Consider the following 24484-nt stretch of genomic DNA (forward strand, 5'->3'; position numbering starts at 1 on the left):
AGACAAGGCTGGGTTCTGTATCCGTTAGGGATGGCGAGGGATGGGGAAGGTGAGAGATACTGGAGGGTTGCTCCATCTAGCGTAGAGGAGAGGGTGGATTTTCCTGCATTCAGGGAAGGTAGCTAGTAGCAATAGTAGTTGCGAGACACGCCTGGTGGCGCCGAAGATGGGCATCGAGAACGAAACACAACGAGTGTTCAAAAAAAAAGGCTCCGTAATGTCGAGTGTAGCTGTCATTCCTCTCTCGTGGTTCTACTTCGGGGACATGTAGACACAGCATGGAAGCCACGCGCTACAGCGAAGGCTGTTGACGCGTGTTTCGGGTCAAGGAGAACGCAGGGCAGTGCATTTGCTTGGAATGAAAATGACGCTTCAGCCCGCTTCTCACCACAGACTTCCTCACCTGCTGCTTGCAGCGCACGCATCGATGAGGCGCTCTCCTGTAGAGGCGGACCTTCGCACAGTGGCGCTTTTGCACGCGAACTCGCCACGGGCGGTGCGAGAGTGCATCGCGTGACCGGCAAGTCAAACTGCATGATTCCTCTCCGTGCACCGAAATCCTCCTTGCCTTCTTTTTTTTTCGTTTTCGACTATCTCGACTATGATGCTGAGATCGTCTGTGCGTACGCTTTGTAAGCTCCCGTGTGCTGTTGGCCCCTCACGCGCGCATACACACCCTTGCACACAGAATACAGCGACAGCATCCTCGACCTGCGCACACACTAGCGCGGTGTGGCGTCCAAAGGTTTCTTCCATCCCAGAAGGCTCAGCTTTTCATGCTCTTCCTTGTGCCTAGAAACGCTCATCGCTTTGCTACTCTCTCCATCGTCTTGCGGAGTGACCTTCTTTTTCCTTCTTGACGGCATCTGTTTTGTTGCTCCCCTCCCCTCCGCACCCACTCGCAGACAAGATGGTGAAGGTAAAGGCTTCCAAGTCGAAGCGCATGTCTTCGAAGCAGCGCCATAAGATTGACCGAAAAAAGCGCGAGCACAAGCGCGATCTGAAGAAGGCGGCCAAGGCGCTTAAAAAGACTGGAATGGCTCCCAAGAGGAGCAAGAAGTCACGCGATATGGCAAAGCTGGCGCTGCAGGTGTCAAACCGTCACCCAGACAAGGAGCAGATCCTCAGCCACGTACTACAGGCGCGTGAAACTGCGCGCGTGATGAAGGCAGAGCGTCGCGCCCGCAAGGGGACCGACGCCGAGACGGACGGTGGCGAAGAGAACCAGACAGTCAGGGTCGGCGCATGTGCTAGCAACCGGCGTCAGCTGCTCTACATTTCCGCAAAGGACTCGAACCACTTTCGTGTGCAGTTTAACCGCGCGCTCACGGAGCTCATCTTTCCTGCCGCGGCGACGGCCGAGGTTAGTGCCGATGCGCCTACACTGGAGCTGCCTGCTGCGGCGTACGTCGTGACGCTCGACGCCCGGTTCGCGGTGCAGTCGATGCCGTGGACTCTGTTGGACGCCATCATTGACCAGGCCGCCGACTACACGGGAGGGCGGAAGGTTCTGCTCCTCTTCACTTTGACGAAGGCAGATGTGGTCTCTGCCCCCGCTATGGTGTCGCAGCTCGCTCTCGTAGCCTTCGCCCTGCAGCAGCGCTACCCCAAAGGCCTCGGCGCCAACATCGTAGCAACCGTCACGCCTTTTTCGGTCCATAGCGAGCGCACGCAGCGCCAGTTTCTGCGGGTGCTGAATCAGTTCCGTCAGAACGAGGGTTGCAGCAGTAAGAAGATGGCATCGAACTTGACGGGCAAGATTTGCGCGTTTGTGATTGGCCTGCCCAACACCGGCCGCCGCACGCTGTGCCGTACCCTCTCGAGGGAGGCCAACGAGAGCGGCGTGAGCACCGTGCCGCTGCGCGCCGCCCAGCTGCAGCTCATCCGATCCGGCCTCACCGAGGAGGAGGAGAAGGTGCACACGAAGTTTGCCATGCCCAATGCCAAGGCAGTGACGCTGGTGCAGCTCCCGGAGGATGCCGGCATGATGAAGGAACTGCATGCCCCGGTCGGCGGCGACGTGCTTTTCCGCTCTTTGGCGTTCGTCGAGCGCGCCCCGGAGCCGGAGGCGATGGGATGCGTCTTGTTTGACGGGGTCGCGGACAAGACAACAATGGCGCAGGCCTTCTGCGTGCCGGCGGTGGGCGGGGCAGAGGGCGACGAGAAGAAGCCGCTCAAAGTGGCGGAAAAGTTCCTGCGTGAGCTGGGCCGCGCTGTGCGTCGGGATGGTGGCTTCCACGTGTCCCCACTCTTCGCATCGGACGCGGGCACCATGGGCAAGGTGACCAGTAGCGGTCTCACCGGCCACGGAGGCTTCAACTCGGGCCAGCAGTGCAGCCAGTCTACCCTTCTGAATGTCACCTATAGCAACGCAACGCCAAGCAAACTCGTGCACATCTCAACTGTCATGAAGAAAGGCAAGGGCAAGGCTAGCAGGTACCAGAAGGTCTCGCGCGCCGACGCGCACAACGCGCTTCGGCTCGGCGCCCGCACGTTCCTGCGCGAGATGTCGGAGGGGCGCCATGTGCCGTGGGCCGTCATGCGCGCGCCCGGCGACGTCACACTGACGCCTGCACAAGTCGGCGCTGCGTCAGAGATCTTCTCGGTCGCGGCTGCCGAGGGCAAGCGACTCGCAGGAACGGACGAGCTGAAAGGCACGGACCACCTCAACGCCCTTGTGGACGTGCTGGCTACAGCGGTGCGTGACATTGCGGTCATTTTGCCAAACGGCGTGGTCGAGATGAGTCCTGACTTCCTGACGCCTCCTCAGTACAAGCTGGAAAAGGACGAGGCGACCGTGGAGGAGACTGATGAGGATGATGTAGAAGAGGCTGCTGGCGAGCAGGGTGGCAGCGACGCTGAGGAAAGCTGCGAGGAAGCGGCGGAAGGCAGCGAGGAGATCGACCTGGAGGACGACGAGGAGTCGTAGAGGAGCGCCGTGCCCCTTTTCAGTCTTCGTTTTCTGCGCAGCACGGTATCTTCTCTATCCGTGGACGAAGCGGGCAGAGCCAGCCGCTGACGGAAGGGAGGCGCGCACATCAGGCGTACCGCCGTCGTGTTGCCGTTTTTAACTTCTTTTTCCCCTGTATGTCACTCCTCGCCTCCTTCCGCTCATGCCCCACCACTCTTTCTATGTTGTCGTTGTCTCGGTTCGAGTGCTGCTGAACTCGCCTGACTTTGAGAACACGGCTGATTGGTTTTGGTTTTGGCATCTCCTAAGCGCATCTTGAGTAACTCTCGCATAAACCGCCCGCACAGCCGATTCCGTCTAACAGGCAACGAGGCAGCAAGATTCGCACATTCGGATAAGGCATAAAGAAAAGCGAGGCACATGCCAAAGGCACACATATATATATATATATATATATATAAGTAGGCATCTCGGAGGCAGCAGCGACGCCGTTGCTGCTACTGCTGCTGATGTTGGACAGATGGGGCGGTGCATCACGCTGCTGAGCAGCCGGGGAAAGGAGAACGCGGGTGATGAGATTCAAAGTGAGTCTGTGTCGCCGTCGCCTCTGCTCACCGATGACACCTCATGACGCACTTTGATGCTTTCCATAGGCGGCGCGCTGCACTCGTGTGGTGCTGTTAGCGCTCCTGTAATGGTTATGATAGGTGGAGTAGAGGGAGCCTGCGCATGCTTTTTTGCAAAGAAGTGATGCGCAGATAAGAAAGCGCATGCGCACACACTCTCCTTGTTGTCCCACTCCCCTTGTCGTTCACTTTGCGCCAACCTCTTCCCCTTTTCTCTTCCCTTCTATGCCCCACCCCTTTTTTGTCTGTCTGCGGCTCGTCTGTACGCGACGTTCCGCCCCTTTCACTTGTTTGCGGCTACGCGGACTCCTTTCACGGCGCGCCTTTCCTTTGCATCCCCCTTTCTCATTTTTACATGAATCCTAATCACAAAGTCAACGCGCCAACTTGTCGTGCTTCTCCCTATTTCTGTGTCTGCATCTGCTAGTTGTAGAAGGCGGAGGAAACCTGCCAAGACGTAGTCTCTCTCTCTCTTTCTCACCCCCTCTTATTCCTCCCTCGTGCGTGTAGGAAGGCGAGAGGCCATTTTGCGTTCCCTGGAGTCACAAATTGTTTGCTCAACACAAGATAGAAAAGCGCCACCATTGTTTGCTGTCGTTGTCTCTCTCCCTCTGTGCTTGAAATAGCACTCTTGCTTGCTCTAACCGATGGCCATTGAGTTGGCGGAAAGCAACAGGATTGAAACCTTGCTGGGGCTGAGTCGTCGTCTCTTGACTGTCGCTGTTGCTTCTCCTCCTCGTCTGAATTTCTTCTCTTATCCGGTGTCTACGGCGGCGCTTAAGTGGTGACGTTTTTTTGTGTTGTTTTCCTTCGTTCTTCTTTCGTCTTCCGCTGAGCCGTCGGCATCGGTGATTAGAGACGCCTGTCGTCGACTGTACCACATTCTTTTTTTCCTGTTCTTTAGCGAGTTATTCTTCCACCGCCGCTCCGCCTCGCTTCCTCCCTTTGTCCTGCAGCAGGCCGTGAGCAGAGAAGGACAACAGAAAAAGTTATCTGTAAAACAGAAGCATCCTCAACACCGTCCTCCCCCCATCCTTCCCTCATCGTTTTAATGATTGAACCACCCCTCTTATTGTATTTGGACGCTCCTCATGTTTCACTCCGAGGCGAAGTATGGCCCTCGCCTGCATATGTACCTGTGCCACGTTAGCTCCCATGATGAAGTCCACCCGGCAGACGCGCTTCGCGCGCAGGATGGGTACTCGTGCGGATGGGTCTCGCGGAAACACGCATCGTACCCGCAGGAGATGGGCTTCCGCTTTGACGGTATCGTGTTGGCAAACACCCTACGCATTCTCGCTAACGAAAACAAAATATCGTCGTGCATGGTCGTTTATGTCGCCGAGCCGACGGCACAAGAGGAGCAGGATGGCGTGTGCGGCCCGTATAGCAAGGCAGCCTTCAAGCGTCTTGGCCACGTCAGCTTCTCCAACAACGCGGCCAGTAACTACCAGGCGAGGGAGCTCAAGACCGTTGGCCTACAACGTTGTTGCACGTACCTGAAGCTGGTGTTGCGCAACCCCCATCCTAACGGCTACAACATTTTCCAGCAGGTCGGCGTTGTGGCCCTGGCAGTGTACGGAAATCTGCTGAAGAAGCTGCGGGACTGGATTGATACCCCACTCGCTATTCACGTCGGAGAGTGCGCCACGGTGCCACTGGATGAGATGATGCCCCCCACACACAACGAATACACCCCAGGCACGCCGGCGAGGGTGACCGGCAAGCTCTTCACCCGCATCAGCGAACTGGCTGCTATGAAGCAGAAGGCCGTGGAGGAGGAGGACTTTGATGCCGCGGAGGCACTCAGGCAGCAGATCATCACCATCGAGAACGGCGAGCGCGAGGTTGCACAGCTCGAACTAGAAAAACAGCGCGCCGTAGCGTTGGAGAACTACAAGCTAGCCAAGGAACTCAAGCTGCGTATTGAGACCCTCCGAGTGGAAAACGAGAAGATCGCCGCTGCCCCGCCAAAAACAGCACCGTCCGCCATGGCTGCGACAGATGCTTTTCCATCACCGCCGCAGCACCGCTCCCCCACAGTAGGCGCGTCAGACAGCGCCGCAGCGCAGGAAAAAGGCAACGGCACCGCCTCCTCACGCCCCGTGCAGGGGGGATGGAACGCGCATGACGAGGTAGTAGTAGGCGGCAAGGGCTACTATGACCTCTCCGACGCCACAGGTGGCTTGACGGGCAAGCAGCCAAGCGCCCGGAACGGCGCTGACGAGGACGAGGTACCGCTCTCCGGCGACGGCGCCGCCTGGGAGGTCGCCCTCAACACCGCCATCAAGCGCGTCTCGACGGCGCCGGCCGGGCCATCGCCACTCACTGGAGACGCCGCCGCAGCAGCTAAGCCTTACACAAAGGACCTTGGTGTGTACTGCGTAGCTTGCCTGTTTAGCCGAAAGGGGCAGCAGCGGGAGGCGGCCTTGCGTGGCGCCGTGTCGAGTGACGGCTGCCAAGCCCTAGCCTCCCATAGCATTGCTGCATGGACGCAGCTGGTGCTGTACATGTCTGTCAAGGGCTACGGTGTCGGGGACCAGGTGGCAGGTGCTGCCATCGCAGCCTGCAACGCTCTGACAAAGATTGTGCAAGGCAAGCTGCCCGGAGCCTCGGCAAACCAGGTCGCCGAGTCTGTCACCAAGGTGCTTCCAGAGCTGACGGCGCGACTCGGCGAGTCAAACGCGCGCGTTCAAGAGAGCGTAGAGAAGACAGTGGTTGCTGTCGCCCGCTCCCCGCTCGGCCATCGCCGCATCGTGGAGTTGCTGCTGGTGGACCCGGACAAGCAAAACAAGAAGCCTGCCAGCGTCCGCGCGCATGTGTCGCGCATTAACATTCTCAGCACCTTTGTGGATGAGTTTGGACTTGCACGCAACGCTCCCGATGGCCTGGACACGCACAGCTTGTGCTCCATGGTGCTGCTGCCCAGCCTTCAGCACTTCAACGCCGATGTGCGGCTGGCCGCGGTGGATCTGTTGGCCAAGTTGCTCTTCCTGGACCCTAGCTCCACGAGCGGCTACCTGGAGGACATCAAGCCGGTTCAGCAGGCACTCATCGAGGAGCAGTTGGAGCAGTACAAGCAGAGCCAGCTCGCTGCTGGCAGCATTGCGCGAAAGGTGTCGGACATGCAAGTGGACACAGTGGCTGTCCAGTCGCGCGGCAGGGGCAGTCCAGTCTCACCCCAGGCACAGCCCCAGCGTTCATCGGCGCCTCGTGCGAGAGAGGCGAGTGCCGCTGCCGCTGAAGAGGCCGATCCTCGCGTCCACACTGCGCCGCTCTTGCAGCAGGCGCCTGCGCTGATAGGCGCGATCGAATACCGCCGGCTGCGTACGTGCCAGTTCTGCGGCGAGTACAATTCAAGCTTTAATGAGCATAACTTGGACCTGCACTACGTAAGTGCCTGTCCGATGCTCTGCCCGTGCCCGCTGTGCGACCAGGTGACAGAAATATGCCAGCTGCAGCAGCACTTGGTGACCGAGTGTGAGAAGCGGCGGCTGGTGCGCGAGTGCCCTCGATGCCACGAGGCAGTCCGCGCAACAGAGTACAACGAGCACCTTGCGGCGAAGAAGTGCATCGAGGCAGTGCCGACGTACAGCGTGTGCCCACTGTGCCACGAGCGCTTCAAGAACAGCATAGACGAGTGGCGCCACCATCTTGCCTCAAGTCCTGGTTGCCCAAACAACCCGCGATGCTACGACGGCTCCGGACTCGCCATGTAACTCCCCTGAGACTCCTCTTTCTCTCACTGTGGCTCTGCGAAGCCAGGAAATGGTGGAGGGGCTCGGAGCAGATCGACGCTGCACGCCTGCCCCGGCGAGTGTGCCTTGTACCCCACCCCCTTTCTCACAATGGGGATGACTGACTCGCTTGTAGTGTGCTCGCCTTCCTCCTATGCCCTTGAGCACCTCTTTTTTTTTGTATGTCTTTCTTCCACCCGAGGAGGGGCCGGATGCAGCCGTGGGTTGCAGCTGAGGCGGGTGACTTGTGGTTGTATCTCCGCCTGTGTTGCTGACATGTTTGTGGATGGGATCTGGATACGCTGTAGCAGCATCCGCGCAGCAACTTGTTCTCTCTGTGTGTGTTATCTGTGGCATGGAAACCGTTGTCGTTTTTTTTTTCGTTGCTTGTCGTTGTTTAGTCTTTTTTTTCTCTGCGTGATTTGAACCTGCTAAGTGATCTACGACACTGCTAGTGGGATATCCGCCTTGCAGATTTCTGTGTACCTGTACAGTCTGTTTTGTGTGCTCGTCCGTGTGGGTTTATGTGCACACGAGCTGCTGCAACGCCCTCTTCCCGGCCTCCTCGGCATTTGTCATCGCCCTTCCCTTGCTTGTTCATCTTCCATTCCTCCCTCCGCCTTTTCCCCTCCCTCACCTCACGCACACCGAGACTTGCTCGCTTTTTTTTTTGATAGATGTGCGTGTAATCTTCCCTGATGACGAGGAACGCCTCAGTGCGTGGTATCCGCGGTCCAGTACCCCCACTCTGTGGGAATGCCGAGCAGCCGCCCGCCCCTGTCCCCCGCCAGTGCCGAGGCACTTCTGCTGCTGATAGGGCCAGGCACCTACGGCGTGTGGGAGGTCAGAGCGACTTATCGCTACTGATGTCGGCGGCCGGGTGCTGGATGGCGCTGCGCCGGAGCGACCTGTGATTGTGAGCATATTTGTGCCATCCATATGATGGCTAGAGTGTGAGCGTGACTCGAGCGTATTTCGCCCGGCCCTCACTGCCCTGCTAGCGAGGGCGCTTGTGTGCCACCCGGAGGGTGATGCGCCGGGTGGCGAGCAGCACAATGGGAAGCGACTGTGAGGCAGCCTGCTTGGTGGGCGGGTGGGCAGAGTTTGAGGCAGAGACGGCGCTCCGATGACTGTGTCGGCGCATTGCTGTAACGCGCTTCTAGCGCTGCTTCGCACCGCGCGGAATGGGGGCCTGTGACAGGCTGTGAGGGGTAGGGTGGAGTGGAGCTCGTGCTGTATGGCGGAGGATGGGCGCGCCGGGAAAAGAGCCTTTCTTGTGTGAAACGAACTCGGTGCAGCCTCTGCTTTCTTTTCTGCTTGCCTTCTTTTTAGGTGTTGGCTTTTGTGCGTTTACGGACTGGCTTGATCGCTGTGCAAATGACGGTGTGGTGTGGATGAGGTGTTGAGGACGTGGCTGGGGCGATTTGATGTGGGAGGTAAAAAAGGGAATGCATCACGCTAACCTTCTCCGCCATGCAGAGGCTTAGGAGGGGATGAGGAGAAAAAGAAAATGCAGAGCTGCGCATACCGACACACCCGACGCTTGCGATGCGTCTCTGTGTGTGTGCTCTCTGCTAGTGCGCCGTGTACCACCCGCACGAACTCACAGAATGGAATGTTATGCAACAAGTAAATAGAAAAAAAAACAGGAATAGCAAGCTCAACATGATCAGGGAAGGGTCCTGCAGTGCTACACGGGGTCGCCGCGCCTTCGGTCTGTTTCAGTTGTTGTTCCGTGGGTGTCTCCTCTACCCTCTTTTCTGTAGTGATCCTCACAACCCCCGGCCCCCCGCTACCAGACGCACGTTGTGAGGGCTGAGAGTGGGCGAGTGCTTACAGCTGTTGCGTACTCGCGGCCGACATTTGGCTGCCATCCTCCACTATTCAGCATCATGGTAGGTTCTTGCAGTGTATGTAGAGTTCAGCCCCCGCTGCCCTACCGGGCTCACTGGAAGTAGAGGGGTCTCTACGTGTCGAACCCATGCGCAGAGAGTGGCCAGAATTCTCCTGCTTACTGGCTGTAGCATTTATTCTGGACCTCGTGTATGCTCACCACCGACAACCTTCTCTGCAACCTCCCGCACTCGCCACGCCGCCTCCACACATACCTACTCGCTTTGTGGGTTGTCAACACACCTGCCATGATCACCTGCAGCGAAAAGAAGAAACATAGTTTCGAACACATACGTATACAGGATCTCAAAAAAAAAGTGTTGTGCGTTGACCACGACACCTCTCTCTTTTTCCCTCGTTCTGCGCGCAGTGTCTCTCCGTCTTTCCGGGCACCTCCGCTACTTTCCTGTACACCGCCCTCCCTCTCTCTTGTGTGCAACTGCGCATTTTTGTCTCCCCACTTCACTGTTGCCCTCGCGTTTTCGCAGCTTCGATAACGGAGCGACTCGGACGAACAATCACACGACACCAGCAAGACCCCCACAGAGCGCATGATGAGTCTGTCGCCGAGTCGTGGTGGCCCGCAGGCCGCCGGGACCACTGCTGTGGAGACGGAGGTGCAGGAACTGCTTTCGCGGGAGCTGTCCTCGCGCAATGCGGATGGCGATCCGGATGCCACGGCCCTTCTCGTCGAGCACATCCGCCGTGGCAACGGTGGCGCTGTCCTCGAGGGGATCCGTCAGAACTTCAAGTACAACCCGCCCGCGACGCAGATCTGCATGGTGACTGTGATGGATCAGTGCCTCATGCATAGCGGTCCGCAGTTTGCTGTGATGCTGTCGTCGGAGAAGTGGACGGATCGTCTGTTCAAGGTCGCCAAGACGACCACTGCGAATGAGGTGCGCGAGAAGATTATCTGCACTGTCATCAAGTGGTACCAGCGCTACCACACGAGCGGCCACCAACGTCTGATGCAGCGCTTTCAGCAGAGCCGCGTCCTCGGTGAGCCGTTTCAGCGTATCTTCACCAGGATGGTCAAGGACCAGCAGCAGCCGCGTTCTACTAAGTCTCCTCAACGCGACTTCACCACCCTCAACGCAGCCAACCGCAACGAAATCCTCGACACGGAGGAGACGATTCTGCTGGAGTGTCAGGGCGATCTGGCCTCTCTCGAGTACGCACTGGAGCATCCGCAGATTCTCCCGGATACCGAGATTGCAAACGAATGCAAGGAGCACAAGCTGGTGTGCATGCGCATGCTCGAGTCCGGACAGCACGAGCGCATCGCAACTGAACTGATGAGTCTTATCGAACGTTTTTCCGAGGCTCTGAGCCTGTTCGAGGCGATGACCGGCATCGACGTCGGCGAGGGCGATGCCGCCAAGCGGCGCGCCATGGCCGACAAGGATTTGGAGGAGACGGATAGCGACGACGACGACGAGCAGCGGCTGCTGCGCCAGCGCCGCAGAGGTGTCAAGCGTGCTGATGCGACTGCGGTGATGATGCAGGCACAACAGGAGACGGAGAACTTGGTTAACCGCGAGCGCACGGAGGCGCTGCAGCTGCGAGCGCAGCTGGAGGAGCTGCGCCAGAAGCACGAGGAACTGCAGAACAAGTACAAGGACGCCAAGGCGAAGAACAAGGAGGCCGTGGGCATGCTGGAGCAGTACGCCCAGCGCGTGGAGATGCTGGAGACGGGTGCCAACGGAGCCAACTCCCACCTATCACCTCTGCCAGTGCTGGGTGCCACCTCGCTTGGCGCGCTGGGCTCTGCTGCCGGTAAAGGCTCCATGTCACCGGCGCTCACCGCAAACATGCGCAGCTTCTTGGCAGCTGTTCGCAAGTCCCTGCGCGAAATCAAGGAGGTGTACTGCACTGACCTCTCTCAGCAGGGCCGATATTATTCAGCGCAGATTTCGAACGCCATGGCCGCCATGATCCAAGCGAGCGACATGGACCGCGAGGCCGACCGCAAGGCACTGCAGTGGACGCAGGAGCTGTACAGGCGGGAGGTGAAGCTGCGCAAACAGTACTACAATACCATTCAGGAGCTGAAGGGCAACATCCGCGTGTATTGCCGTGTGCGGCCGATGCTGCCTAAGGAGATCGAGGGCGGCTACTCGGACGTCATGTCGTACCCCACGCAGGACGAGGTGAGGTTCATCGACGCGAGCGGGCGGCCGAAGCTCTTCGAGTTCGACGAGGTATACCCGCCGACGGCGCCGCAAGCGCGCGTGTTTGAGGACACAGCCCCGCTTATCGATAGCGTCGTCGACGGTTTCAACGTCTGCATCTTTGCCTACGGCCAAACAGGCAGCGGCAAGACCTTCACGATGAACGGCACTGAGGGCGAGAACAAGGGCATCAACACCCGTGCACTCGAAAGGCTCTTCGAGATCATCGAGGAGCGCAAGGAGACGGAGGCTTCTACCGTGACGGTGTCGGTGTTGGAGATTTACTGCGAGCAGATCCGCGACCTGCTGGCCACGAAGAAGGAGGCGGCCGGGCTGACGTACGAGGTGAAGCAGGGCGGGCCGTACGGCACGTATGTGACGAACCTCAAGGAGGTGCCGGTGACGTCTGCGGGGGACATTGACGGCATCATGGCGACCGCGCAGACGCACCGCAGCGAGGGCATGACAAACATGAACGAACACTCGTCGCGGTCACACATGCTTCTGTATATCATCGTGCGGACCACGAACAAGCAGACGAACATGCAGGGCTACGGCAAGCTATCGCTGATCGACTTGGCCGGTAGTGAGCGCGTGGACAAGAGCGGCGCGGAAGGCCAGCGACTCAAGGAGGCCGTGGCGATCAACAAGTCGCTGTCGGCACTTGGTGATGTGATTGCTGGACTCGCTCAGAACTCCAAGCACGTGCCCTTCCGCAACTCTGCCCTCACCTTCCTGCTCCAGGACTCCATGGCCGGGCAGGCAAAGGTGCTCATGTTTGTCTGCGTGAGCCCGGCTAGCTACAACGCCAGTGAGTCTAGCAGCTCGCTGCTCTTTGCCTCTCGTGCCCGCGGCGTCGCCTTTGGCCAGATCAAGAAGAACGCCACGACAGAGAAGGCATCGTAAGTGGTAGAGGGCCGTAGGGAGGGAAGCGAAAAAGAATGAATGAGATATTGACACACGCGAAAAGTGGCGTGAGATCGAGGGCGAGGGACATAGGATCAGGAAAGGATGCGCGTGAGCACACCGAGGGGCGAAACTTGGTGGCTGGCATTCGAACTTGCTCATGCTATTGCTGTGCTGTGTATGTCTTTTCGGTCCCTTCTCTCCCACTTCTTTCGAGTTTGTCTCCTCTGCTTCAACCATTGCGCGGAGAGGGGCGTGCGTGGTGGCCTCTCTTCCCCTTGCTCTGGGGGTCTGTTGTGCGCACGTGTGCAGTAGTGTCGGAACGCGTTAAATATGATGCTTAGAGAAACAGGAGAAGGGAAGATCGCTGCGGAAGCGAAAAGGAAAGACAGATGAGTATATACAACCCGCCACCTGCACCTCCACTTCCCTTCAATACCTTCCCCGCCTTCCCCCTCCTTCCCCGTGCTCTCACACGCACACACGAAGGCACAGGCCGATACCTTCCTCCTCCTCCTCTCGCTTCTCCCGTTTCTCCGCGGCTCAACTTGCGTGGCGGTTCCCCTCTTCCTGTGTGACTTTGTCAGAAGGTGAGGGGTGGGGGGGGCGTAGCGCCAGTTTATCTGTTCTTGCGTCAGCGGTTGCACGGCTCTCTTGCCCAACAGATTGCTTTCCTTCCCCCTCCCGCCGCGCATGTGTTGCGGTCTTGCTGCTCGCTCTCGTTCTTTGTATCGTTGCTTGCCTTTCTTCTCTCTCGTGGCTTTTTTCTCGCATTTCTGCTTGTTGTTTGCGGTCGAACGTTTTTCTATTGTTTCACTCCCCACTGGCGGTTGTGTTTAGCTCTCTGTTCTCTCTCTTTGTGTATGTGTGTCACGCCCGTGCGCTTGGTCTGTTGTCTTCAGTGCCGCACCTCTCCCTCTCACAAACTCGCCCTCATCTTTCCCGTCCTTTTTTTTTCGGGCCTCTCAGTTCCCTCTTGCCTTTACTTCCCTTTTTGTTGTGCGTGCGTGTGTGCTCCTCGTATGCATTTCGGTACTGATTCGACTTGCTGGTGTGCTTGCGTGTGGCTTGCGTTTTTTCTGATCTGTTATGCGACGTTTTTCGCTCTTCTTATGATGCTTGTGTGCTTGCTGTGTGTGTGTCTGTCGTTCTTCTTCGGTTTCGAATCGAGTATGGCAAGTGAAGTGGCTCTGTTCAAAAACGAAGAAATCGACGAAAGAAGGAGAGGGGCGAAAAGGATATATATATATATTTATAACTATATATACATCAGTAGGCCGTGTTACTTATCCGACGTCCACGCACACGTCCGTCTCACATGGGTGTTTGAGTAGCACGCAGCAACAGGCATAAAAATCGCCGATGTGTAAGCGATCTAGTCGCCTCCGCTTTCTGTTGCTTTTTCTTTTTCGCTCTCCGGTGCACAAGACAAGTTAGAGGCTAGAATGCGTGTGCGTCTGCCTTTGTCGCCTGCGGGAAAAGCTATAGGTGACGTAGAAAGTAACGATACACGGGAACAAACACCTTGAACAGTGCACATCTGTTCGGCGGACGGCGTTGGGTCGCTCCTCGCCTCCTCAAGCGCAAGGAAAGGGTTGGTTGATCACGTCGATGCGTTGGCCGTGCTCTGTGCAGCTCTCTTTCTGCTCGGCGTGCGCTCTTGCGAGGCTCGGATCCTCTTCCCTAGGCTTTGGGCTCAGACGCTGACGTTCGACGTACACCTGTGCGGTCATTGCCCCCCCCCCACCCTGTGTTCTCCCCTACTCCCCCAAAACTCAACAAGGCGCGTGAAATGGTTCACACGGGCTCCTTTTTCATATCCTCCTCCCTCTCCCTGTCTTCCTGTTGCCTCTCGCTCTGCACGCAACTACAAAGTATATCCGAAAGCAAACAAAACACACACACAGACTCATATACCCCCCCTCCACACACACACACACACAAAGAAGAAGCACGGAAAGTCAACCATAGCAAGAAAAAGCAGTTCTTACCATTATCCATCCCTGCAGCAAGAGAGAGAGACAGCGGGAGACTCCCTCCCCCTCCCCCACACACACTCTCCCGTGTGCTCTGTCCGAATCAGCGCACACACACACACGTTTCCCCTCACCACTTCAGACAGGTCCAGAGCACAGATCAACTTTCAATTCGCCCTTTTTCTACCCCCCCTCCGACAACAACAGAAGAGAAAACAAGATTGAAGTTACTTGCATCGCAAGGACGCACAAGACAGCCTACTTATTGCCGCACCCCACGCCTCTCCGTCTGTCCGCCACTGCTACTTGATAGCGCATTTTGCTGTTTTTGTGCGTGCTTGCGTTTGTGCTTGTCTGCCTGTCTCGTATCTGCCTGTCCGTCAAAACTTTTATTTTTGGGAGCTGATTCTCGTGTCATCGGTATCTTTCCATTTTCCTCATACACAGATACACACAATCCCCCTCCCCCATCGCGGCCCCTCACCTCTTCATCCTGCTGGCGTCTTTCGAGCCCCGCACTACCACCACCACCATCACCCAACCCACTCTCTCTGGCTCACTCCCTCTGCATCTCTCTATATCTGTGCCATTCACTTTGAAACAAAGCGGTGCTTCTTCTCCCTCCCCACTCGCCTTCCTTTCTGCCCCCTTTTTTTGCTCTCCTTGTCAGTGTTGTGCTCCCTTTTTCGTGTGTGCCTTCGTTTTCTCTGTGTCTTGCGTGCGCCTCTCAGCCGATTCTGCGTTGCCACTCTCTCTCTCTCTCGCTCTTCGTTTTTTTTTTATGTTTGCTCACTTGCCTCCCTTTCGTTTGTGGGTCTCTCTCGCGTTATCTCTTTGCACTTTTCACTCTCATCTCTGCTTGGCCGGTCTTTCGGGTTCACAAGAATTTGTCTATTTTGCCTTCGCTGTTGCCGTTGGTGCTGACGCTGGTGCACCGCCCGTTGTTTTCACCCTCCCTCTCCCTTTCCCGTTAGTCTTTTCTCGTTCTAGCCCTCTCTGTTTCTCTCTCGCATCATCTCTGTCCGTCTACCTTGTTGTCGTCTGGCAATTGATTGCCATTACCTCGTTATTGTTGCTCTCGGCCTTTTCATCATCGCTTGTGCGCACGCGTGTGTGTGACTCTCTCTATATCTGCTTCGACCACGTTTGAAATTGCAAGCGTGTCTCCCCGAGCAATCTCTCCATCAGTCTCTCTCTCCTTGTCAGAGTGGGTCTCCTTCTTGTCGTTGTCTGCGCGCTGGCACTGGCGCCTCAGTTTGTGTGCTCGTGCGTGCGCTGTCTTGTATGGTTGCGCGCGTGGGAAGGTACGAAAAAAGGAGAACGTAAAGAGAAAGAGCGAAGGACGGCCTTTCTCCCTCCACACTTCCCTTCCCTCCCCCTGCCCCCGTGTCTTGTTTGCCTTGCGTAGCACGGCTGTGCTTCTTTGTCTTTTTGAACCGGAAGTGCCTTCTATACACACGCCCCGCCCTTTTCTGCGACTCGTCAACGCCATTCCTTTGTGCCCTTGTTCTTTTTCTTTTCTTGTTTTCGTCGACGGCGCCTGTTGCCCGCATCCCTTTCTCTCTCTCAATCCCGCCATCTGTGCCTGTTGCCTGTGCCTTGCCTGACTGTTCTCATCCCCTCCCTTCGCTCTCGTCGAACCACAGCAGCGTAGCCGATAGCTTGAGGACAAGCACAGTGCCGTGGGCCACAAGCCGCTAGCTCCGCTCCAAAATCCAAAAAGAGGAAATCGCTACACGGCGCATATCCTCCTAGCGATCTCACACGAACTCAAACGCCCCTTCACACCTCCAACCCGCTCATCACCGACATTACCGACCACCTCAGGCGCAATTCCATCCGAAGCGAAACAGTCGAACGAATACACATAGACACGCACACACACACACACACACACACACACACACACATAGGAACAGCAGCAGCGCCGCGTTGTCGCGCTGACATACGCGCACAAAGAAAAAGGCGAAGCAACGAAACGAAAAAAAAAACGAACAGCAAAGGGCAGGGCGACAGATCCCACATCAGGTAATCAGAAAAGCAGGAAGAAAGCGTTAAGTGAAAACGCGATACCGCAGGAGTCGTAGAACAAAACAAAGAACGAAAACGAAAAGAGGGAGAAGAACAGCGGGGCTTTACACAGACACATTCACGTACTCAAAGTAGTGTGCGCCGAAAAGAGAGATCAGGTCCCCTTGTCTTCTTTTTTTTTGCGCATCTGAACAAACTATACAGGAACTTGTACATACTAGTGTTGGTATTTTCTCTTCCTCTGGCGCCTCTTTTTCTCTTGGCGTTGTCTTCTCTCCGCTTGTCAGTGCAGAGTCGCCTGCCATTCACTCTCCCCTCCTCCTCTTGTATATTGTGCCTTGTGACTCTCTCCCTCTCGGAGTTTGTGTGGACGTTCGGTGATCTCTTTCGACAACCCCTCTTTTGTTTTGCGTGCCGGGTTTTCTCTCGTAGCTTCGCTCTTTTCACGCGTTTTTTTTTTGGCTTTTCCTCTTCCTCTTGAGCATACACCGTTGCCACGGCGCGTGTGTGTCGGTGTGGCCGCATCGTTTCTGTCCACTCTGCCTCTGCCTCTCTGTACGTCTGTGTGTCGACGGGATTCGATTGCTTTCTTCGCTGGACCTCTTCTCCTCTCCCTCACTCTCCTCTTCCGCTCTGCATCTCTCCTGCCACTGTGGCACTCGAGGGTGTCACTCTTTTTGGTTGTTCGCCTCTTTGTTGTCTCCCTCTGCAGCATTGTGTGCTGACCGGTCGTCTGTTGTGTGTGCGCTGCTGTGTGGCGTCGTCCCTGTTCCTCGTTTACTGTTCTTTTTTTTTCTACACCACACTTTCCGTTCTTCGCATTCGTTTCTCCTCTTTCCTCTCTACGCCCCCTCTTCATCTGAGCGGTTTCAAGGATTGTGCGGCTTGCCTCTCTCTCTCTTTCTTCCCTCTCCGCCTTGCCTGCACTGATAAGAACGCACACATATATATATGTATACAGCTCCCTCTATCTCGTTCTCTTCTTTTGCTTGTTTTTTTTTCGTAATCCGCACATAAAGCTCACGCCAAGTTGCTTTATCTCTAGTAGAGACAGAGAAGACGAAAAACGAAGTAGAGAAAAGTAAGCACGAAAGAGAGGCGGAAACTGCTCTCGTTGACTTAGGCCACCACCACCATCACCACCCTTTCCATCTCTCTGGCTGTGCATCTATCCTCTCCTTAGTGGTGGCGTTACTGTGTAAGCTGCTGCAGGTCATCTCTTTACGTCCTCTCTATTTCTCTCCGTCCCCTTCGGCTCCTTTGCCTCTGCGCGTGCGCGTGTGTTTTTGTTTCATTCTTTTTTCCCTTTTTTGCCCTCTCCCCCTTCCCCTCTCCTCCCCCTCCCCCACCCACGCAAACACACACTCACGCCCCACATCGGTCTCCCTCCCTCCCTCTCCCTCTGCCATCATCTGTGGGCCTCCTTTCTTTGTCGCTCGCTCTTCCCTTTTTTTTTCTCCCTCTTTCACAGGATCACCTTTTAATATAAAGACACAACGAAGCAACGAGCGGAATAGAAAGGAAAACAGCCTCACTGTACACACAAGTACAGACACACACACACGGACACGGAGCACCCAACCGCATATCATCACGCCAATTATATTGTTTTCTTCTGTTGTTCGTGTGAGTCTTCTTTCCTTGCACGCCGTTTTCATCTCTTTTCTTTCCAAGTTTATGCAAGGCTGACACTACGCTCTATTTATCACCTCTCCTTCCCCCCTCTTGACTCTGCCTCTCTTTCTCTCGCTTTTTCTTCTTGGCGTTGCCAGTCTTATACCTCTTGCTCTTGTCGGTGGCCTCGTGTTTGTGTGCGTGTGTGTCTGCCTGTGTGTTCTGTTCGTTGTTCGCTGTCCTCCACACACCTCTCTTTGCGTCTTATTTTTCTTTCTTAGTCGCTTGCTTTCAAGAGCAGCTGCTCTGTATTTGTTGTTGCTGCTGTCTTCGTTCCCCTGTTCATCTTCGTTTCTCTGCTGCTGCTTGACTTTCTATCTGAAGGTGCACTGCGGTGGTGCTGCCGCCCTTAATTGTGGGTTGTTGCTTGTGCACGTGTGAGCAGCAAAGCATTCCATTCTCTTCTTTTCCATCGTTCTCCCTCTCTCCTCAGCACCAACCACGGAGAACGGAAAAGAGAGCCGTTCACGCTTCTGCTGTGTATGCGTGCCGCAGGTTTATCGTCGTAAGCGGTTTCATTGAGATACCACTCCGAATACTTTCATAGACGACGAGGGAAAAAAAACATAAGACACGCGCTCCACTCCTGCAAGTGTGTGTGTGTGGGCGCGCGCGCTGTTGTTGTTGAAGCGACGCCTTGATTGTTTTCGCGCTTCGCGCAGTGCTTGCTTTGCCTTCCGCCTCTTTGCGCTCCTCTGCTTTCTCCCGTTGCTCTTCCGGCTCATTGTGTGGGCGTGTTCACTTGGGTATTCGAGGAAAGGGGGGGGGTGCTCCGGCTCTCCTTTCCACATACGCACATACACAGCATATAGAGTGCAGAGGGTGCACTATAGAAACCAGGCGCGTCGGCGCCCGTGCGTCCGTGCATACATTCGCTTTGAGAGCGGCGCATAATCATTGGTGTCTCTTCCGCATAATTCTTGTTGCTGCCGCTGCTTTTATTATTAGGCCCGCTATCGTTGTGCGCGCGTGATTGGGGGAATTTGGCGTTGGAAGTCCCCCTCCTTTTTTGGGGGTTTCTGTATCCAAGCGTGCATGCGTGTCTGTGTCCGTCTGCATCTGCGTTCGTGTGTGTCTCCTTTCCTTTCCCTCATCCTGTGATGGTGGGCTGATCTCTTCTCGCCTTTCTGTTCTTCTATTTATATTGCTGTCGACGTGATCCGGGATCGTCCTTCTGCATCATAGTATTGTCTCTTGTGTTGTTGATCATCATTTACGTTTGTTCTCGTCTTCATCCCACCCTCCCTTTCCGTGTTTGTGTGCGTGCGTGACGGCCCGCGCTTGCGTTCCTTCCATTTCGCTCGCTCTCTCTCGTTTTGTCGACACCAGTAACCGGCATCAGCTCGCCCTGCCTCGTCTCCAGGTCTTCTTTCCTTGAGAAACGTCTGCGTTCCCCCCCCCTCCCCCCGACTCCCCCCGCACCGCCTACACCGACAAGCGTCCCTTTTCTCCTGTGGGCACGCAGCAGTGAAGAAGATTTCCGCTGTTCCTGCGGGTTGCCTGCGCGTACGTGGCTGACACCCACACCGACACACCACTCTTCAGCGCGGGCTTTGTTGCACCCAGTTTTGTCCGTTGTGGCACTTGTTTTGTGTGTGCTTGCGTTAGTCTGTGCCGTTCTCTCGCTTCCTTCCTTTTCGCCTTTTCATCTTCCGCTCATTGCGTCTCCGTGTCTTCGCCTCGTCGCCGTCTTCGTCTCTTTCTCTGTCACCCTTCCCGTCTTTTTCGCTTCACCCGTTGCGTGTCGTCTTTTCTTTTTTTTTTCGCGTCGTCCGCGATTGCGTTGCGCCTCGTCGGGTGGTAGTGGTCGTGCCTGCTTCCGTGGTGCTGTCGAAGAGACGTTGACGATTATTTCGCCTGTTTCGTTCCCCATCGGCTTGCGCTGCGCACAACTGCGGCGAAGGAGTGCGCCCCCTTTTTTGGTGCGTTCTCGCCCTGTTCTTTCGGATCGTCTTTCTGTATCTTTGACGGCCGCCTCCCTCATCGCGTCACCATGGAGACGAATCGGCCACCTTCGACGGCGAAGTGGGTGAGCCGACGCACGCTTGACAGTCAGGCGAACAACCGCGAAAACAACGCAGGACTGACGCACCCGCGCGGGTCCAACTCAGACAAAAACCCGAACAGCGCGAATCATCACCACGGCGCGGAGAAGCGTAGGTATGGGCACGCCCCAGATGCTGTCATTGCGGCAATCGGTCGTGGCAGCGGCAGCGGCAATGCTGGCGGCGCCGCTGCCGCTGACAACTCGCCGTCCGCACCGTTCCACACGAACGGCGGCTGCGGCAATAACCGGTTTGGCATCTCAGGCAGTGGCCACGGCGGCGGTTGGGGCAGCAACGCTCCCAACTCACATGCCACAAACAACGAACTCAACCACCAGGGTAACACGTTTGCCACGAACACCGTTAACGCTCATGGACCACACAGCAACGGCAATAATAACGCCAATGGCGGTAGCCGTCGCGGCTATGGGGCCGGTGGTGGGTATGGAGAGGCGACAGAGCCGACAATCCCGCCACCGCCGCGAAGCGTGCAGATGGGGCAGGGCGCCTTGGCTGCCCAAGCCGCCGCGGCCACCTCGCGGGATTTTATTCCGCAGCCGCGCCACGCAAAGGCAAACAGCAGCGCCAGCAGCCACTCTCTGAAGTCGATGGAAGCATCACCGCCTCCTCCTGGCGCCGTGCCTTCTGTGCCTCCTGCCACCCACAGCCCTAGCTCGACCCCAGCGCTACGCTGGGGTTTCAACGCCACCCCAACACCACGCAGCGCGAACGGCGGCGCAGCAACGCCGAACGCACCCCCATTGGCTTATACTGCCGCCTCCCACTTCGACGCGCTGGCGGGGCTCCTCGCTCCCAAGTCAGCTACACCGTCGCCCCTCGCGAGCGCAGCAGACGGTGGTGGCCCCGAGGCAACGGTTGCTGCCCAAGCACCTCCGCCTTTCACGGCCGCACCGCTGGCGTTTACCACGACGGTGCCCTCCGTCAACGCCTCTCTCGCCTCCACCGCACCAGGCGCAGGTGCTCCAGCGCCACTGCGGTCGTTCGCCGCCACTAGCGCCGTGAATGTCGAGCCCTCGCCTCTCGATTCGTTTCACATCGGCGAAAACCTCAGCTTCGGCGCCTCCGCATTCGGCGGGTCGCTGCACTCGCAGCCGTCCGAGATTGAGACGCTGCTGGGCCAGGTGGAGCGCAGCGCGGGGACGCTGCCGGCGGGGGCGGCAGGTGAGCGCGTGATAGGCGGCTCGCTGCGCGAGCGGCGCTCCGTGACTGACTGGGGCATCGAGGAGGCGATCCGGACGGTGCTGCCGGGGATGGACGAGGACGAGAGCTCGGACAACATGCAGGGCCCGAATTTCTCTGGCGGCATCGCAGCCATCACCGGCAACTGGCACACGTCCGGCGATGTCGAGGCGCAACCTGTCGCCAGCGGTGGCGTCAGTGGCCTGCTGGCCGACTTCCCCACATCATTTGCTGCGTCCTTCTCAGAGCCTGCGAGCACGTTGCTGCAGTCGCCCTTCGCCGCAGATGCAGCCTCGAACACGATGGACAATCTTAGTCGGGCCTTCAGTACCGCTGCCCGCGTGGATTCCTGCTCCTTCACTACGTCGCCAGCCACCACGACGGCGACCCCGCTGCAGCGCCCTCCAACGTCGCCGGGGGTGCGGCTGCCAAATCGCGTCACACCGGTAGAGTCAATGTCGATGCCGCCCTCGATGAGGGATTTGGCGCACCCTGGCGGCAACCCCTACACGGCTCCCACAGCGACGCAGCCGCCGCCGCCGCGGTCTGCCAAGTCGGAGGTCTCAGCGCGCGTCGAGGATCTGCCAGGCGCCGGGCAGGGCGGCAGCAGCGAATTCTTCAACCTCTACACCCTGCCGCCGCCAGCGACCACGTCTCCGTGGCTCTCGTCAGGGATCGGCGAGTCAGCGGCGCCGATGGCGCCTGTGAACCGCACAAGCGATTCCATGACCGCCAAGCTACCAGGGCACCGCTCGCCGCGCACGACTGCGGCTCGACCAGAGAGGCTGCAAGCGATCCCATTGAAAGAAGGGAGCATGAACAGCAACGGAGGGCTGACGACGACGACCGGCAGCACCACAAGCCCTGCTTTGGCGGCGGCCCGCCAGTCCAGCACCTCCAGCCACGGCGGCTCGGCGCCCAACACGCCGTCCCTGCGCAAGGAGCTCTCGACGCCGCTGTCAGGGAGCCGCTCGCAGCCCTACACGCCGGGCGGCTCGCGCCCGCAGCGCCCCTCCCTCTCCGCCCCTCTCGTCAACCGGCACACCATCACTCACATCTTCCGCGAGACGCCGCAGTCGCTGCGGCGCAGGGAGCGTATGGAGCACAACCACTATCACAGCGACCAGGCACTGTGCAAGGATTTCCACTGGCCCCCGCACGACGAGGCGGATGCAGAGCACATGCTGCGGGAGCGCAACGCGACAAAGCTGCTGCGTCACCTCACCATAATCAGCTTCTCCCGGCAGCACGTCAGCGGGGTGCAGGAGCTGTTCGACACGTGGGCCAAGAATGGCATTCCCGCGCCGGACATGGGCTTTGGCGCGTACTACTTCTACGTCAAAGAGAAGAGCGAGAAGCTACTGTGCATGAAGCACAACGGCCGAGGTGCCTCCCCGGGCCACGGCTACGGGCGGTGCGACTTTGAGAGTCGCCGCCCGTACAGCACGTGCCGCTACGAGCACGTGTGCCTCTTTTGTCGCTCTAAGGAGCACGGCTGGTTCGAGGAGGGCAAGTGCCAAGGCTACCAGCAGCTGCTGACTGAGATGGAGGAATTAGGGGTCACCGAGGAGGACGTTGTGACGCTGCTGAACGCGATGGAGAGGCCGGCGAAGCCAACGCGATCCAGGTAAAGCCCCACCTCTCCCCCGCACGCGCGCAGCCATCTTTCGTGTGGCAATCAGCGACGCTCTTCGCATATATGCTTATCGGTCGCGCTCCTCTGACAGACGCCACGCACGCACGTACTAGGCGCCTCGTCGAGCTCGCCCCTGTCCGTCACGTACGTCTGCAGGGTCGAGGAACGTTGCGGTTAGGCGGCGCATTGTGGAGAACATTTTTGCTTTCCTCTTTTTTTTCTTGGTTACCGCGCATTCATGCAGGCCCCTGTGTATTCGCGCGTGCGTGCGTGTGCATGATCGTCCTTCTTAGCCGAAAACGTGTATGTAAAGGTGTACATCAAGGGTGGGATGTGTACGCACCCGTATATTTATCTATGTAATCTGTGGTGTGTTTAGTTGCGTGATTCGTTGTCATGGATGCCGTTGCCGCCTTTTGATGATCATACCGTTGTGTGTGCGTATGCCTGTACGCGTATGTGTTACCGCGTTGCGATCGCAACGGCGTCCTTTTCTATACCTTTCTGTATATATAGCGTCGCGCTGGCGTGTGTACACCTTCCTCGCTTTTTCTTCGCTGCCTTCGTCGTTCCTGCGCCTTGTTGGGTGCCGCCGTTTTCTCCTCGGCGGCAGCTGTGCGAGCGGCTTCTATCACCCTTGTTGCGCGCACGCGCTTTAAGACTCTCTTCCGCATTTTGCTCTATCTCTGGCCATTCGACGTCTTCCCCTCTCTCCTTTTTCACCGTGTGATGTTTCTGTCGTTGCAAGGGCCGAGCAGCGCTCATTTTGTGTTGTTTCCTTTTGTTGTTTGCTGCGAGCCACGGTGTGGCCTTCTGTGCCCCCGGCGTTTGCTAGCTCTCCCTCTCCGTTTCTCTCGCCTTGCACACGTTGCTCTACTTTCAGGCCGCTGTGGCATCTCTCTCTTCCATTTTTGTCGTGGTACTGCCGTTGGTATCGCCTGGTTGCGCCTACAGATGTGTGTGTGTGTGTGTTTGTGAGCGTCTTGTCTACCTGCGTTTTCTGTCTTTCTGATCAGTGACGGCAATAGACTTGAGATTCTTCGCTTTTTTTTCGCGTTCTCTCTTCTCATCGATACGTACTGCTGTTTTGTTTTTTCTTCAAGTGCTCTGATACTCACGGAGACTCTTCCTGCCACACGATAGCCAACACACGCACCGACCCCCCCCCCCACACACACACACCCGTCCTACTAGGAGGCTCAATCCAGCTTGTACAGGTACTCGGTCCCTCTTTTTTTCTTTTGATTTCTTTTGAATGCTATGCTCGAAGGCGAGTTGGACCTGTTATGTCTGTGTGGTGTTGTCGAGCCACTGCAGCTGCTACTGCTTCTTTGTTGCTGTGCTCACCATCGCTCATCCATCTCCTCCCCCTCCCGTTCACTCCCTCCTGTGGTCCGACTCTCTCTGTCTCTGCCTCTTTTCTTTACCTCTTCTTCCTCTAGATCTCTAAGCTCTGATTTTCTTTGCTGCTTCACGATTCCCGAACCTTTTTGTGTGCTCTTGTCGACTTCTTTTCTGTGTCACCGGTGCTGTCCCGTCACATACTCCACCACCGCTTGTGTGTCTTTGCGTGGCTGCCGCTGCCGCTGCCTCTTCCCCTGTTTCTTTACGGGTTTCTGCAGTGCCCAGCGTCTCTTCTTCAAGTGCGCGTGCGCTTGCGGGCATCGTGGGTGGT

The 24484-nt window shown here is 57.2% G+C and overlaps 4 protein-coding genes across 4 annotated transcripts; all 4 read left to right on the forward strand.

Moving 5' to 3' along the window:
* Positions 1-910: 910 nt before the first annotated feature.
* LINJ_19_0230 (conserved hypothetical protein) lies at positions 911-2929 on the forward strand (the record flags this gene model as incomplete). Its single annotated transcript, XM_001464950.2, has 1 exon — positions 911-2929. One exon carries the CDS (start codon positions 911-913, stop codon positions 2927-2929), a length of 2019 nt encoding a protein of 672 aa, XP_001464987.1.
* A 1699-nt stretch (positions 2930-4628) lies between these two features.
* Positions 4629-7256, forward strand: LINJ_19_0240 (conserved hypothetical protein; the record flags this gene model as incomplete). The annotated part of the gene is made up of 1 exon (XM_001464951.2): positions 4629-7256. One exon carries the CDS (start codon positions 4629-4631, stop codon positions 7254-7256), a length of 2628 nt encoding a protein of 875 aa, XP_001464988.1.
* Positions 7257-9721: 2465 nt separating this feature from the next.
* On the forward strand, positions 9722-12247 carry LINJ_19_0250 (putative C-terminal motor kinesin; the record flags this gene model as incomplete). The annotated part of the gene is made up of 1 exon (XM_001464952.1): positions 9722-12247. One exon carries the CDS (start codon positions 9722-9724, stop codon positions 12245-12247), a length of 2526 nt encoding a protein of 841 aa, XP_001464989.1.
* A 7674-nt stretch (positions 12248-19921) lies between these two features.
* LINJ_19_0260 (conserved hypothetical protein) lies at positions 19922-22804 on the forward strand (the record flags this gene model as incomplete). The annotated part of the gene is made up of 1 exon (XM_001464953.1): positions 19922-22804. One exon carries the CDS (start codon positions 19922-19924, stop codon positions 22802-22804), a length of 2883 nt encoding a protein of 960 aa, XP_001464990.1.
* Positions 22805-24484: the final 1680 nt, after the last annotated feature.

This window comes from Leishmania infantum, chromosome 19 (assembly GCF_000002875.2).
Source record: "Leishmania infantum JPCM5 genome chromosome 19".
NCBI lineage: Eukaryota > Euglenozoa > Kinetoplastea > Trypanosomatida > Trypanosomatidae > Leishmania > Leishmania infantum.